The sequence below is a fragment of the Neophocaena asiaeorientalis genome, unplaced genomic scaffold (assembly GCF_003031525.2).
Source record: "Neophocaena asiaeorientalis asiaeorientalis breed wild unplaced genomic scaffold, Neophocaena_asiaeorientalis_V1.1 scaffold332, whole genome shotgun sequence".
Lineage (NCBI taxonomy): Eukaryota > Metazoa > Chordata > Mammalia > Artiodactyla > Phocoenidae > Neophocaena > Neophocaena asiaeorientalis.
Window position 1 is genome coordinate 3,886,052 of NW_020173111.1, and position 17,193 is coordinate 3,903,244.

The 17,193-nt window shown below is 43.8% G+C and overlaps 1 protein-coding gene across 1 annotated transcript in view; it reads left to right on the plus strand.

The window, feature by feature from the left end:
- The window catches only part of TGFBR2 (transforming growth factor beta receptor 2), a 95,357-nt gene that overhangs the window by 18,321 nt on the left and 59,843 nt on the right, over positions 1 to 17,193 (plus strand). The window contains exon 2 of the mRNA XM_024743445.1: positions 16,487 to 16,655. Within this exon, the coding sequence (XP_024599213.1) occupies positions 16,487 to 16,655 (169 nt within the window). The remainder of the gene's footprint in view (positions 1 to 16,486; positions 16,656 to 17,193) is intronic.

The window sequence follows — 17,193 nt, forward strand, 5'->3', positions numbered from 1 at the left end:
ACCAAGTCTCACTCATAGATATTTTCCTGGCATGTCCGCACCACGGGTAACTCAAACATACACTTCATACTTTTAGAAATCTAAAGAATTTAGAGTTTCAATTGAGGAGAGCCTCAATGGAATCCTTTTATCATATCTGATGCCATTTGAATGGGCCTGAGCCCGGGGAGGTTGGTTTGATTGTACAATATACATAAACCTCTGCAAGGAATTCACTAGAGAAGGATGCCAAAAGCCCAGGAATGTGGTATTCGGGGAGCTTTTTACTTCAAAATCTCCATGATGTTACTGGGACGAATTATTTAGCTGTCTTGGTGAGCAGCACTGTTTGGTAGAACCTTCTGCAGTGGTGACCGTATCTTATATCTGCACTGCCCACCGTGGGTACCGTTAGCCCCATATGGCTTGAAATGTGGCAGGTGCAACTAAGGAACTGAATTATGTTATTTTATTTCAATTAACTTAAATGTAAATAGCCACATGGGGCTGTTGGCTACCATAATGGACAGGACAGTCATATCCTTGAAATTCCCATTCTCCTCAAGTCTTCCAGTGAGGATAATCAGGTCATTTCTTAGGGGAACAGATTGAATTATTTGTACCTTTCCATTCCTGTCCTTTGGAATTAGAGACTGTCTCTGTCCTGGATCCATGATATCCTAATGTTTATGGAAATACTCAATAGCAATACACTCTAATTATAATACCCTCTTTTATTATCTGTGTTTTTAGTTTTAATCTTTAAAGGGCTGGACAAATAGTGTTGTCTTGCAGGAGGAAAATATGCTTAAGTTCTGCCCATGGAGAGGTAGGGATTATAAACCATTCCTGCTGGAAAACCAGGTAGAGAAGTTAAAGAGGCAGGTAGAAATCTCAGGGAGAAAACTTGCTCTGAAGGAATGCTTTTCATTGGGTTCAGCTTCCTTCAAAAGCATCCATCCCAGAGGGCACTGGGATTTTTCCCCTGTGAATAAATTCTCCCCGCTTGGGCACCTCTCTGCTGTGTTCTTCTGGGAACTCACCCTTACTTGGTGTGCTGTGACTTACACCCTCCCAAAAACCTTGAAAAAAAAAAAGGCCAGTATTTTTCCTGAAACGTTCATTTCCTTGCTGTAGGCTTATGTGGGCTTTGAATGGAAACATGATCTGTGTGCCTCGCTCTGTATTTGGTTCCAGCCATTGAAATGGGGTTTAATAAGAACTTAGGAGTCAGATGTGCCTTATTTTGTGAGCAGTGTATTGTCTTGGGTAGAGGGATTTGCATCTTGAGAGGTGGCGCCAGCTGACTTGAGCCCTCCCAGGTGCCAGCTTGTTGCAAACCTAGTTTGGTCCATTTTTTTCTCACTTCTGGAACCTTCTCCGCTGCCACTCACAGCTTATGGGTTTACTCTGGAACTCTAGTCCCTATCCCTGACTGTCTTCTGTCCCTTCCTCAGTTGTAATACTGCAGATGGCCAATCATTTAATATAAAACACATTCCTTATGAAATCAGGATAGTCAGGATTGAGCTTTAATTTCCAAGGACATCTTAGCCAGTATGCACATCTCTCCTGGGGGACTTCTTTTCTGGTTCTGCCCTGCTTCTCCTTCCATATCCCTTGGAGCCTTTGATTTCAGAGCTCCTTGGAAGCTGAGGAGCCCAGGTTTTTTTGGATTTCTTTAGATCAAGTGTTGTCCAGTTGACCTTGCTGCTGTGATGAAAAATGTTCTAAATCTAGCCTGGCCACATGCGACTACTAAGCCTTTGAAAATGGCTAGTGCTGCTTGAAACTGGAGGTGTGATTTTATTTAACTTTAGTTAATTTAAATCAAAATGTCAGCAGCCATGTGTGCTCCTGGCACCAGGTTACACAGTGCAACCCTGTATAATGTCCTTGAACTTCAGAACAGTGTGTAGGAAAGAAGCACCTTCTCATGGCTGCCGCTGGTCCTCCACCTTTGTGAGCCAGCTCTTCCTGGGAAAGAAACTCTCTTTGACTTCTTTTTTAAAAATGTTATTGAAGAGACTTCCCTGTGGCACAATGGTCAAGAATCTGCCTGCCAATGTAGGGGACACAGGTTCGAGCCCTGGTCTGGGAAGATCCCACGAGCTGTGGAGCAACTAAACCCACATGCCACAACTACTGAGCCTGTGCTCTAGAGCCCGTGCGCCACAACTACTGAGCCCATGTGGCACAGCTACTGAAGCCCGCGTACCTAGAACCTGTGCTCTGCAACAAGAGAAGCCACCGCAAAGAGAAGCCCATGTACTGCAACAAAGAGTAGCCCCTGCTCGCCGCAACTAGAGAAAGCCCATGCACAGCAACTGAGACCCAGTGCAGCCAAAAATAATTAAAAAAAAAATTTTATTCAAGTATAGTCGATTTACAATGTTGTGTTATTTCTGTACAGCAAAGTGATTCAGTTATACATATATATATATATACATTTTTTTCATATTCTTTTCCATTATGGTTTATCACAGGATGTTGACTATAGTTCCCCATTCTGTACAGTAGGACCTTGTTGTTTATCACTCTTTGACTTCTGAACTGACCTCTTTATACAGCTAATGTTGACTAACCAATCCTCGAGGTTTTCATTTTCTTTAAACTCTGCCATGACTATTTATACCCTCCATGCCTGGGTCCAATACATCTTTTTCCCCTATTTCCTCTGTGAGCATATTTTTATTCCTATTCCAGCAAATACGTATTAATTTTTTACAAATGAGAGGAATTTATCAGGAGGGTAGAAGGTTTCTCTTGCAACCTAAGGAAGGGATATGAAACTTGACTTTAGAAGACTAAGGGAAACAGAAAACTGGAAACAGTGTTTCATGGAGGACCAACTACCACATGCCAGGCAGTGTTCACGATTCTGGAGCATGAAGTCTGTGTGTACAAGTGAGTAGAGAGTGATGGTTGTCACACCCCTGTCGGAAAAAGGCAGATGTCTGGGGCAAGAACGTTCTGGTTGGAGGGAACAGCAAGTTCAAATGCCCTAAAACTAGAGGCCGCTTGTCACCTCCCCACGCCCACCATCTCTCATCTTTACTTCTCTCTTTTTACATTTATAGACACACGTTTTTATATTGGACTCCACAAGAAATGGAGCCAGACTGCAGCTCCATTGGTGTTGGTAAAAAGATAGGACTAAGATGGGTAAGAGACTGTGAAGTGGAGTCAGAAGGTACTTTCTCAGTTACCTCTGGGGCTATGTAGCTTTTTACACATCTTGGCCTTCACTCCAGCACTGGGTAGGTTTAATGAATGAGATTATTTGACTGCAAATCAAAGATGCCAAAGTTAGCTGCACACAAGAGCTTGCTTAAAAAGTCTTCTGAAGAACTAGAAAGTATTGTAGTTTGAGTTCCTTATCAAAGGTGATTCACAACATGTCATAGTTGAAGTTGTGTACTCCACCCTGAGCCCTCGTACTGAATGGTATTTCAGTATGTAAAGGTGGCCATCGCCCCTAGCTGGGAGCAGCCCATTGGATTCCAGTACCAAGTGAGAAGACGCACTTCCAGGGCTTTGTGGTTCTCATTTTTCCATATTAAAATGACTGCTGGATGAATAAAGAAGATGTGGTACATATATACAGTGGAATACTACTCAGCCATAAACAGAATGAAATAATGCCATTTGCAGCAACAAGGATGCAACTAGAGATTGTTATACTAAGTGAAGTAAGTCAGAAAGAGAAAGACAAATACCATATGATATCATTTATATGTAGAATCTAAAATATGGCACAGATGAACTTATGTACAAAACAGACTCACAGACATAGAGAATAGACTTTGGTTGCCAAGGGGGGGGGGAGTTGAGGATGAGCAGATGCAAACTATTATATATAATATGGATAAACAACAAGGTCCCACTGTATAGCACAGGGAACTATATTCAGTATCCTGTGGTAAACCATCATGGAAAACAATATTTAAAAAATTTATATATATATAACTGAATCACTTTGCCGTACAGCAGAAATGAATGCAACGTTGTAAATCAACTAGACTTGGTTAAAATAAATTTAAAAAGTAAAATAAAATAAAATGAGTGCTGAGATCTATCTTGGCCCTCCTGCAGCCTATTGACAATCAAACATCATCATGTAAATGCTGCTTTCTCTTCTCAACAGCCTGAGTGGGACTGTCAGGGCTGGGAGGGCTATTGACTTCTCACTCATTGGAAGATAGCATGGTACAGATCACAGCTACTTACCTCCCCAGAGCCCTTCACACTGTTTACTGTAAATAACAGTCAGGTCATGACAGCCACACGTGATGCCCAGGAAGGGCAGAGACCACCTCACTTTTCTCATCCAGCTGCACTGTGAGAAAACAAGCCAGGTTGCCCAGTTTAAGGGCAGATTCTCAGATTTTGTTTCAGATTTCCTACACTTTGTTGTCCTTTCTTGAAGGCTTAACAGTGCTTGAAACTTGTTTCTTTTTCGTTTCACTTCCTCTGCTTGAACAACACGTAGGGGGAGGTTTCAAAGTGGGCCGTGTTATCTTAGAAACCAAACTGAATCTCCGCGTGCTTTTTGTTCTTATGCCAGCGAGTCAAGGGTCGTTCGGCTGCACCTAATCCATTAAAAGTACCCCCTACACACAAGTTCTAGAATTGGGTCCCTGTTAACATAATGCTAAGACTAGGAGTGCTTTTTACTTTCATTTCCTTAAAATTGACTGTATTTCTTTTCCTTCATTTGCATTTTGGGGAGAATCAGCCTTAAATAGATGGCATTGTGGCAGGAGCTTGATTTTGAATTTTGGCCTTTTAACTCAGCCAACATTTATGGACCCCCCCAGTATGTGGCCGACCTGGGCTGAGGCTGTCTGTCCCAGAACAAGAGAGGTGACAGTCCTGCCCTCATGAAGCTGCCAGCCTCTGCCTGCCAGCCTCAGCTAGTTATTTAAACACTTCCCTGTTCTGTAAATGGGAACAGTCATACCGATCTTTCATTAACTGTCACGCGTAATCAAGGCATTGAGCAAGCAAAACGCTGTTTTTGTATAACCATACCTGTTATTAATGGTTATCATTCAAGCTGATCCCAGAGAATGGATCCAGGGTAACCGTAGATGTTTCTAATGCTGAAGGTTGTTGTTTGAAACTTTACAGTTAAAGTGCCTGTTCTAAATCAGAATTTCCTCCACATCCCCTGTAAAGTTAGAGGAGATGCCTGTAGGGGCTGAATGGAAAGTGATCCTCTGTCACCTGACAGCTTTTTCCTTCCTTCCAACCTTATGATGCACGAATGACACTAGTTTTGTTCTTGGAAGACGGGTCAGCTGCCCTGACCAGGTTTAAGTCTGTGCCCATGAAGGGGGGATGTGGTCCTTCATCAGCGTGCTGAGAAGTGGCACAGAGTGGATTTCTTCATTAGCAGAGAAAACAAAACAGAACGATAGTCTTGAAGCCATTTTTCTTATATAAACGGAATCATGGCATCTCATGCTATTTAAGTAGGGGTGCCAGGTCAGTGCTGGGACATGTTTGAATTGCTCAGCTTTCATGACTTTGGGGGTGGAATTGTGAATATTTTCCAAAATGAAAAGGACCTTAAAAATCATTGTGTTCGACCCAGTATTTGACTGGCAGAGGAGGGGCTGACTGCCCTGGAGCCTGGAGCCAGCTGACTGTCATCTGGAGCTTTCTCCACTCCCAGCCTGGACAGTTCTCCAGTATGACTCGGAGAGCAGTAGACCCTCATTAATTTTTAGGAGACTAAATGGCCTCAAGGAGAAGAGATTAAGGACTGTTGCTTTCCATACATCTGAATGGCATTCCTTCTTAACTACAGACACTTAAAAATCTAGTAAAGTTGCTGCCGGTGTCCTCCAGTTTTCTGGTCAGCTGTGAATCTAAGTGTCTTGGTTTTGTTTCCTTTCTTTCTTTCTCAGAGAAAGCCAAACATAAGCTTATTTCAACATGTTAGAATTCCAGAGTCTTAAGGCACCTCCTTGCCTCCCCGTCTCTGAGTGTCAAAACTCGCTAATTTTATCAGCACGTTGTCAGGTAACACACTAGGTGTTGCAAAGCCAAAGCAGATCAGCTCTGGCCTGTTGCATGTTGTGCAGGGGTTGGCAGAGGATTGGAGAACTGAACTTGATCTTCAACTTACTGCCTGTTTGCGAGACCTAAGCTGGTTATGAACAATATTGCAAAACCAGGTTATTTGGTTCTAGAAGGGTTGTTTAAAGACCCTAAGCACTCCTGGGAACTTTACAGTAACAATGACTGACTTCATTCTATCTCTTTGAAAGCTCTGGATCATCTCAGTAACAAAAGTTATTATATTTCAGTTTGTCTGTTTACTCAAATGTCCTGAAAGATTTCTTAGAAGTCATCAAACTGCTGCATTCTATTGATAAGTGGGAATAGATTTACCAGACTCTTAATTGTCTTGTCATTGTCATGCCTTTCCTGTAATTTTCTTTTGGGAGAGAGAGCATTGCCTGCCCTGTTCCTTTTCTGTTCCAGGGAGTGCTTGTGTGGCACTTTTTACCGTCTAGACAGTTCTCACATGTACGTCAAGCATGTTTTCTCTTTGTCTTGACCCTAAAAAGTACCATTTCATAGATCGAGAAACGGAGGTTCCGAGAAGTTAAGTGGCTGGCCCCCAAACCTGAACTCACACTCAAGTCTTTGACTTGAGAACTCTTGGACTTTACTAACCTGCCCTTATTATAGACGTATCCTAAAATAAAATAAGTAAAGTAATTGCAGAGAACCAAAGCTGTCTTCTAAGAAACATACTGCTCCCCCACCCCTACCTGCTCCCATCAGCTCCAGCTGGCCACACTCAGTCTTTGCCTTCAGCTGGAATGAGTGTACAGCTCTGCTCTTAAACCTCTAGGGGAATCTCTATTTTCTTGTTCATATCAGGAGGGATGAGGGCTTACATATGACCTGTGGCTTTGTCTCTCCTTGGCTGTCTCTCGTTGATGTTCCATAAGTTATTTCACCTCTTTGACCCTTAATCATCTATAAAATGATGATGACAAAATTACATGGCCTTTGTGATGAGTGAATGAACTAATCATTACAGCACTTAGCACTGGACTAAGCATTTGGTTTGCATCCAATAAATGGTGATAATAGAAATTATCATGTTGTTGTTATTATCACTTATCCCACACAGATCTGATTTCTAAAGGAGAAAATTTTCCTTTTCCTTGAACTGAAATGTGAGTATCCACATTAGAGAATAAAATGCATATTGGAAAATGTCCATATTAGAGAGTTAATCATGAATTTTTACATTCCTGTGAAGCCTCTAATCTGGGAAGAGAGAATTGAATGGACATGTTAAATACTCATTAATGGTATGCTCAGGTGGCCAAAGGGGCAGGGGGTAGGAGACACAGAGGAGCGGCGGGGATGAGGCCGACTTAAGGAGGGGGCACCGCCCCTCCCCGCCAGATATGGTTGTCATGGGATGATGTTGCCTACTGTTGCCCAGTCTTTTTATTTTCTTAAGTGGAGTTGGAAATCCAGCTTTTCATGTGACATCGCCTCATTTTCAAACTTGGTTCACATTTGAAAAAGAAGAGAAGTCAAGCCAAACGATACATCTGGGGGCTGTCCGCGCCCACAACCCCCGCGTAGCGATCTTGGCTGGGCTGCAGCATCTCCCAGCCTGGTCCAGCCCCAGGCTCCTTCGTTGCCAGAAACCAAGCCTCTGAGACTCACCATCTGAAGGAGTACCTCTCCCGAGTGCAGTAGTGTTTCAGCCCTTTTCCAGATCACAAATATGGGAATCATCTGCTTTGACTGATATTTTCACATACTTCATAAAACTGTAATTGAAAAACCTTTCCGGCACCGGGCCTGCATCAGGACACTGCAGCCCATTTTGGAAGAGAGGTAGGGAAAAATCACCACAGAAATTTAGAAATGTAAAAGCTGGATCTCACAGGAGATTGATATTCCGACCAAATTCCTTGCTCGGTTGAAGCAAATGGCTCAACCCAGATGCCTGTTTTTCTGATTCTCAAACAGTTGCTACCTTTTAAAAAATCCCTTCTTATCGGATTTTGTATTAGTTCTGGCATTTTGCATTCAGCTGCCTCAGCATTTTGAGTTAAAGTACTGTTTAATTCCTAAATAAATAACTTAATGGAAAAGCATATCTTTGGGTAAACCGTTTCCAAAGTTCTTTTGCTAGAAATCATTTTTGTGCAAGTTTTTTATTTCCTGTAGGATCATAAGCATCTTGAAAAAAGAACCATGCCCTATTCTGTCCAACCTTTCCATAAAGGGTTAATTTGAAGGCTCTTCCAGAGCAGATAAATGATGCATGTTTGTTTATGTTGGCTAATATTTTTGGTAAGTAACAAATGATTTTAGCTGAATTGGAATGCGATAATGCTCCATAAATCTTGTGCTCATTATCTTGCCTCTATCAGACTATTTACCAATGTTGTTTTGACTGTCACTAAGAGAGTTAGTCAATCATCTTTTATTTTCAATAATCTCTGGGTTATTTTCCTTGTTGCTACAGTCCACCATCCAAGTCATATCAACTGAGGGAGAATTGTTTTCTCAGTTACTATTACTAAATGTAAAGGGCCAATTTTAAAGCCCTTCCTAGCAGGAAAGTTATGGTTTTGACAGACTATGAATTAGCGCCACAGTCTAATCTTCACTTGATGAACCATCCTATGTGCAATGATATGGCTTCAGTTTTTCAACTTGTTTCCTCTTTTCCTCAGCCCCAGCCCTGCATGCTCTTGGGTTTTGGCTCATTTCAAAAACTCTACAGTTAGGATTTGCCAGATAAATGCACTGTTAAAATGAGCTTTCTCAATGATAAACTAAAATTGGCAAGTACGGATGGTGGTATTTGTTGCAGACTGCTCACCTCTGTCCAGCTCTCAGAAGGGTGTTTTATCCATGAGATCCCTGTTAAAGATGAAGGATCTCTATAAAAGTTGAGAGTGCTAAAAGTGTTTCAACTCTTTGAACAGGGCAGAAGTGACTGTATTCTGAAATACTGCCTCTGGCAACAATATAGATATTTCCATCTGCAAGAATCATTTTAAATGTTTGGGTTTTGTTACCTGATATATGACCTGATTCTGGGACATATATCAAAAAAAAAAAGAAAAAAAAAAAAGCAAATTCAACAACTTGTTTGAGAACTCAAACTGCATTTCATTCCTTAGTGATCCAAGAAATTCAGGGATAAGTAAGAAAACAGAGCATGCCTATTTGGGAGCTATTTGGAATTAGAGGGGCTGGGGAGTGTTAAATAGGGAAGATGTAGGTGAAACTCCTGCTCAGTTATTTTATGTTTGTCACTGGAAAAAGCAATTATTTTTCCATTCAGTTACAGCTTATTTTATACTATATGTAACTCCTTTAATATTTCCTTGTAAATCAAAATAAAAAAATCCTAGTTCAAAGGTACAATCAAGGGACTTCCCTGGTGGCGCAGTGCTTAAGAATCCACCTGCCAATGCAGGGAACACGGGTTCGAGCCCTGGTCTGGGAAGATCCCACATGCCGTGGAGCAACTAAGCCCGTGTGCCACAACTACTGAGCCTGTACTCAAGAGCCTGCAAGCCACAACTACTGAGCCCGCATGCCACAACTGCTGAAGCCCGCATGCCTAGAGCCCGTGCTCTGCAACAAGAGAAGCTGCTGCAATGAGAAGCCCGCACACTGCAACTAAGAGTAGCCCCCGCTCGCCGCAACTAGAGAAAGCCCATGTGCAGCAACAAAGACCCAATACAATCAAAAATAAAAATAAATAAATAAAATTTAAAAAAAGGAACAATCAAGTTTTCCATTTAAAGTACTATATTGAATTAATCCCTTTGAAACATCCCTTAATTCCTTAATCTGCTACAAATTTATGTTTACACAGTTCTTCTTAAAACCATGCATAGTAAACTGTTAAACTTATGAGCCAAAAAGGGCTAAAAAAAAGAAACCCTCAAAGCTAAGTTCCCTCAGTTGAACAAGTCACAGAGGGTGGGGAATTATATACATAAATGCACACACACACACTCTCACACTCACACACACACCTCTGCCTCCTTTCCAGGTCATTCACAGTTACCTACATAACAATGAATTTAGGCTGGAGTTTTATTAAGAGGGTCTACAACTGTCCAGATTCAGTGGTTTATTCACCAGCCCTTGACTTTTAAGTTTTTAAACCAGGCATTGAGTTTCTTCAGTTCATTTTTAGAAGGGAATAGTCCTATTATGAGATTAGATAGACAAAATTGGATTCTGTTCTTGCCTGTTGTGCTCCTGCTGGGACATTTTTTATGCCTCGTCTATCTTCTTGCCTGTTCTAAATCCAGCTTTGGCCAAGCCATGCTATGACCTGCGTACACACCTCAGACATCGTGTACCTCACCTTCTGTCCATCTGTAAAACGGGATGCGTGTTTGTTGAATAATTCGCTGTCTTCAGAGATCCTGCCCCTAGATTGTTTAGATCCCCCGTTCTGCTCAACCTCTCCTGGTCTATGCTCTGTTCCCAATCAAATGCCTTTCTGTCCTCTTGTGCCTCTCAAAACCAGACTCTGGCCTCCCAGTTACCTTAGTGGTGGTTTCTCCAGTACTGATCCTGGTTCCCAGAGACTTTGGGGGACTGTCATTGGAGAAAAGCCCCTCCTTTCCTGCTTTCAATATACTTATACTTATTTAAGGGATGAGGGTTAAAATACAATTTAAAAACTAATAAGGTATCGCCTTGTATTAGAAGTTCCAAGTATGCAATAAAAGTTCAGAGAAGGGAAATCTTCCTAAACTATCTTTGACTTAATTACGAGTTTTTTTTTTTGTTTTCTTTGTTTGTATTTAGCAGTTAGCCAATTTATTTGACTCGCTGGGGAATGGCTTTCTTTCATGACGAGTCATGAAGGGTCCTGTGAGTTGTTTGACTGGATGCTTTATTCTGGGTGGGATGGCACGTGTGACAGTCCAGTAGACTGGTCCCACTGGGTCTCGGGGGCCATGGGTGTCTGTTGCCAGCATCGCAGACCATGGCGGCTGGCTGCCAGATGGTTGCCTCTGTGTCTGACTCTGAAATGCCAACTGCACTTAAAAACCTTCTTGCCGAGAACAAGTCTTTCCATTGTGGCCCATATGGTGATCAGAGCCTCTGGGTCCACGATCGTTTACAAGGCCAGGAGCAAGAGAAAAGCAGACGGAAAGAACTATAAGAGGAGACCATGCCTGGAAAAATGGTGAGGAGGAATCGGTATTCGATTTTGCTAGATCCAGAATGAGTGGAGAAAGGGAAATCATGGCCAGCCACAAACTGGGTTCTCCGCAAACTTCCTGCCCAAAGTATGAACAGGCAGCATTGGCACCAGCTGAGGACAGAGTCTCTGTCCTACCCTGGATGGTACCTGCGAGTGCCTGGTGAGGCTCTAGTGCCTTGTTCTTTCATCAAACACGTATCTGGGGGTTGCTGTGAAGGTAGATGATTGACAGCTACAATCAGTTGACTTTCTAGAAAGTAGATTACCCTCAATAATGTGAATGGGCCTCCTCCAATCAGTTGGAAGGTCTTACAGGGAAGAACTGAGGTTTCCTGGAGAAGGAATTCTGCCTTAAAACTGCAGCACTGATTCCTGCCTGAGTTTCCAGCTTGCCGGCCTGCACTAGAAATTCCAGACTTGCCAGCCCCACCATTGCATGAGCCAGTACACTCCATACACATACCCCAGTGGGCTTAACATATTCCCAAGGGATCTGTGTGCTTGTTAATATCTGAGGAGCACTGCTCTGAATCATAGTGAGTTTTGTTTGCCAGTTGCCGTGGATTATTCTTTGAGATGCTGCACTTGGTTATATCAATTTTAATGACCCTGCTATGAAATTTATAGCACAAAGCAAGACATCCACAGGTGTTTGTAGAATAAATGAATTCCTAAATGCCCCCAAAACATGCCATAAAACAACAGTAGATAGATGCAGGAATTCAAAGATACGTGAATGCATTTCTGCTAAAGTGTTTGGGATTATATGTGGAATTTTGAGACTTTACCTAATAGCTCAGCTAATAGTAGACACCATTCCAAAGTTACGGAGTAACAGTTTGTATGCAAAATTCCTAATATTTATCTGGGATAATCTAACCTTTATTAGGCTGCTCATCTATGACCTTCAAAGACAGTAGTACTATTCCAGAAATAGACATAGCTAAGCATTTACTTAGTTCTTATTCTCAAGACTCGGAACCTCTGTCTCTAGGTAGTGAGTTTGGGGAAAATGTGCCCTAAAATGAGGAAGGCAGTGTGATCTGGACTGAAGATCTTGCTGTTACTCATGGGTCTGTTTGAAGAGAAGTGACATGTGATGGGCCATGTGATACTGTCATATGCTGGAGGAGGCCATCCTCATTCACTTCCTTTACTGGCTGGCTTTCCAGGTGAGAGATCTTCTCATTCTGGAGAACGTTACGAAGAGCTCATTTGCCTGTTACAGATAGAAAATTCACTGAGGATGGTCAGTTGCTCACAGAGCGTCCCTAGGCAGGAAAATACACCTTAATATGAGATCACCTTAACTGAAGACACTTAAGAGAGTAATTTTCCAACCTGCGTTGGAAGGAATTTTGAAGTTGTTTGGGGTTGGCTATAGGGTTCATTAGGTGGTGTTTGTTATGCTGTTGTTTAGAGAAATATCTTTGTTCCTGGCTAGTTAGGTGCGTGCATTAACTCTTCATTCCTTTGGCTTCACAAAAATTATGTATTAAGCATACGATGTTGTTTGCGATGACAGTAGCTTTTTCTGTGGACTGGAATGCACAAGAGGCAGTTGTAAGTGGAGTGAATCACCATCCCCCCCACGTTCTGCCCCACTGGCTCTGCCCCCCACTCTGATTAGCCTTGAACTATCCAGCATGTTCTCAGTGACCTGCGAGGACTCCGGGGTGGGCCTCAGATTCTTCACCTGGGGCTATGGGCTTTCAGGGAATCTGTGAACCAGCCTCTGAAACCATGAGCAAAAGCTTGTATGCATTTCTCGCTGTCCCCTCGCCCCAAAGTGAGCACTTAAAGCCTTTATCAAGATTATCAAGATTAGCTGACCCCCAGTAAAGGTGAAGGGAGCCATGCTCCTGCACTTATCTCTCTATCCCCCCACTGCACCTGTTCACAAAGGACAACACTGGCCTTAAATGGAGCCTGGACGCTATTTGCTGGTGGAATCATCCAGATCAGGAGCCTCCTGGGTCCGCTAGTATGGAGTGCCTGGTGGGGGTGGGGGCATGGCAGTGACTATGCCCTGTGTCAAGGCTTTCGAATTTTTCCAATTAAAAAAAAGCTTGTCAAGCTAAAAAGTCTGCTCACCTTAGCAGTGGTAGCTTTTACTGTAACAAAGGGAAAAATGGGGCCCCCTCGCTGGGTACTCAGGAGGCTCTATGTGATAACTTAGCACCTTGACTAGCACATAGTAGGTGCTTAAGATGGACAAGTTCTGTTGTATACGTCCCCCTCCCTCCACATGCCTGTGCCTCCAAGTGTGAGTCAAGTTGTCCTTTTGCCTTTTCCCTAGAATTCAGCCGTGAGATTTCTCTTTCTTGGCCTCTCCATCTGGTAGCAGGGCTGTGCATCTGCCTGTCTCCCAGCCCCCTGAGCCCTGCAGCCTACTGCCCCCTCTTTCTTCTTCTTTCTCTCTTCTTTCTTTTTTTTGATGACCCTTTTTTTGTCTCTTCCCTGTGGATTGTGTTCTGCAGGCATCAGATCTAAAGCACTTATACTTCTCCACACATCTGTGGTTGCCACTGCAGCTCCCAGCACCAATCACATCTGGCTTTTTTCTCTCCCATCACTCCTGACTCTGCCACTTTTGTCACACTTCTTAGCTTCTGTTAGAAAAGGATCTGCCAGCCCAGGGAAGGACTCCTTTCCATCAGCAGTGTGTCAAAGTGCTAATCACGTGGCTTTAGGTGTGTGTTTTTCACAAGGAAACATCTTCCAGCTTTATTGAGGGGCTACCCCACCACTGTCACATACATTATATATGTGTTTGTGTGTTGGGGGCAGGGAGGGTATTTTTGTGCTGATTTGTTTTGTGCCAGTTATGTCGTTTCCAACTAATTCCAGGTCAGGGTCTCAGCCTTGGTTGCACGCGAGAATCGAGAATTGTCTGAGCAGCTTCTAAAAGACCTGGTGCCCAGGCCACTCTCCAGAATAATTAAATCAGCATGTCTGGGGGGTGGGGCTGCTTCATGAGTTTTTTAAGCGCTCTAAGTGATGGATTCCAACATGGCCCCAAAGTTGATAACCACTAATAGAGGCTAAAATCCTAAAATGCTGGAAGGCTGAATTCCAAGCCTTGGAGGTTTGATTTTATATTTAAAACAGCAACTTTCTAACCAGCAAAGAGATGTTTGTCTGAAACTACTCTATTAAAAAAATCAAATAAACAGAACCTGGCCTAGCTTTTTTTTTTTTGTTTTGCCTTGCCTATGTCTTGTAGGGAAGCCTGAAGGGTTAAATTAGCTGTTTCACAAATGGATCCAAATCTAACCATTGTAGAAAATATATATATATTCATTGTTGTCTTAGTCCCAAATGGAACACAAGATTCAGAGAGCATTGTGGCCTGTATTTTTAGCTAAGCTTAGTTAGAGCTCTTGGTTTGGGAGACATTGAGAATTTCAAAATAGTTTGTCACCTAAAAATACACTTCCTGAAATGAACTTGAGGCCTGAGAGGGATGAATGGGTTTATTTTTTTGCTTCTATATTTAATGTACCACAAGAAAGCAAATCTTAAATTTATATAGGTTTATATTTTTAGAGACCCAGGAAACAGGTGCTGTGCCCAGGCAACAAAGACGTCTGCGTGGCAAAGTGTCGGTGACAGAAACTAGAATTCACGGGCAGGGAGCGGCCATGGGAGGTCTTGGAAGCTGTGCATCGGGACTTAGGCTGGAGCGTCCTTAACACAGGAGAGGACGAGGAGGATTTGCTCAGGCCTTTCCAGTGGTGACCCTGGGAGAAGCACCCTCCTGCTTCCTGATGGAGTCTGGTCTAGTGCCCCCTGCTGTCTGAGTGCTTAATCTTTCCTAGTCTAGCAAAGAAGTGTCTTTGAGTTCAAGTTTGTTGACAGTAGCCTGGTCTCACTCTCCAAACTCATGCCTGTAGTTACCACCATTGCCAATGGAAAAGGGTCTCATTGAGGGAAAAAAGAGGGAAGGGGTGTTATACCTTTTTAGCACCTCTCAGCATGCAGATATGTGTTGCCAAGGACAGTGTGTCTTCAGTGTTACTGGTGAATGTGAGTGAATATTGAGTGTATCATCACACTCCCCCAAGGGGAGGGAGGAAGCTCTCTGTCCCTTCCCACCTGTCGCCAAGGCCAGATGTGAACTTCTTGTGTTCATTCCTTCGTGTATTAGCTAGTCACCGTTGATTCAGTATGCTTGTTTGGATGTCTCCTATGTGACAGCCCCTCTTCTTGGCCCTGGAGAAGCAGTGTGGAAACAAGACAGAGAAGGCCTCATGGAGCCTGCATTTTGGTGGATGGAGCAGAAGCCAGTGAGTGATGGAGGTTGTGCAGAAGATCAAACAAAACCCTATGTTGGTTCCTTGTGGGCTGCTTTAGGATGAAGAGGTGACATTTAACCAAGATCAGGAAGGTGACAAGAAGGCAGGCAAAGGGCACAGCAAGGGAAGGGCGTGAGGAAGGCAGGAGCTTGGCTTCTTCCAGGAAAGGCCCGTGTGTCTTAAAAGGTAGCGAGTGAAGAATTAAGAGGGCGGCTGGTGGTGGTGGGAGGGATGAGGTCAGAGAGGTTGCCGACAGCAGACCCTTGAGATGGAGCTTGCTGGCACTCACCTGTGGGACTCCAGGCCTCACCTGTGTGTGTGTGTCTAGGAGACACACTTTATCAACTGAGTTGGCTCAAGGCAACAGGAAGCAGGCAGAGCCAGGCTCTTGCAAAGAAGGCCTGGATAGCTCTGTCGGGTGTAGGTCAGGAAAGCGATGGCAAAGTCCCACCTCACCCCCAGGGTCTCCTCCGAGCTGGCCGACCCCCTTTCCCCACGTCACAGCTCTGCTCCTCGGGACCCCTCTCTGCCCATGAGGTGGGGACTCTCGTCTGGCTCCCACGTCTTCCGTGCCTCTCTTTATTTTGGGTTGCCCTGCCCTGGTCTGTTTTCGTGTCCATCCACCAGCTAAACTATACTTTCCTTAAGGGCACGCTCACCAGCACCCAGCACCATGCAGTGGGGCAACGCAAGCTCTGTCTCTGGATTGAATGAGGAGGGTTTTGTAGAAAGAGTGCCTTATGACGCTCACTGACAAAGGCAAGAAGTTACCAAACCTCCTCCATCCCAACCATCTCCACGCTGCCCTGGCTTTCATTACCGAATTCTCATCTGATGTGGAGGCCTTATGTGGCCTTTCTCCGCATTCATTCTTCTGACACCAGGTTCATTTGAAATTGCATCGTATCAGGAATCCACTGGCAGCTGATTATGTTGGTTAATCATGTAATGCATCTCTTTTCCCTCCCAGTTAACAGTGACATGATGGTCACTGACGACAATGGTGCCGTCAAGTTGCCGCAGTTGTGTAAATTCTGTGATGTGAGATTGTCCACCTGTGACAGCCAGAAGTCCTGCTGGAGCAACTGCAGCATCACGGCCATCTGTGAGAAGCCGCAAGAGGTCTGCGTGGCTGTCTGGTAAGGTTGCCCTGTAACACCTTTCTTTCCCCTTTTATAAGCAGTGTGCGTTCGTGGTACATAGTCATGTGTCTCCATGCCTGAAACTTCGACATCTGTCCCATTCCCTTCCCTTTAGAGCATCTCTTTTTCAGTCATTCAGTGTAATTTCTAGAGATACTCTATACATTTTCAAATATACACATGCACCTTTACTATTTGTAAGTCCGGAAACCATTCCTTGTGTCAAGGAGAGGGATTTGCCACTAGTCATTTAATTGAGACCCCTTGGGATCCCCGTAGTGATGCCAGGAGCTTTGTTCTTCTGACACAAACTCAGTCCTGTTTCGTGGAGATGAAAGGTGGGCTCTTGCAAGAGGGACGCACTTGTCAAAAATGGGGGAAGTGACTTGGCATCAGGAGACAACCTATTCCTTAGTCAGAAGCCTTGGCCAGTGCCTCACACCACTGCTGGGCCAAACACTGCATCTTCCTCTGGGAGCAGGACCACATCTTCCTCTTGGAGCAGATCCCCTTCTCTCCCTCGCTCTGTCCACCC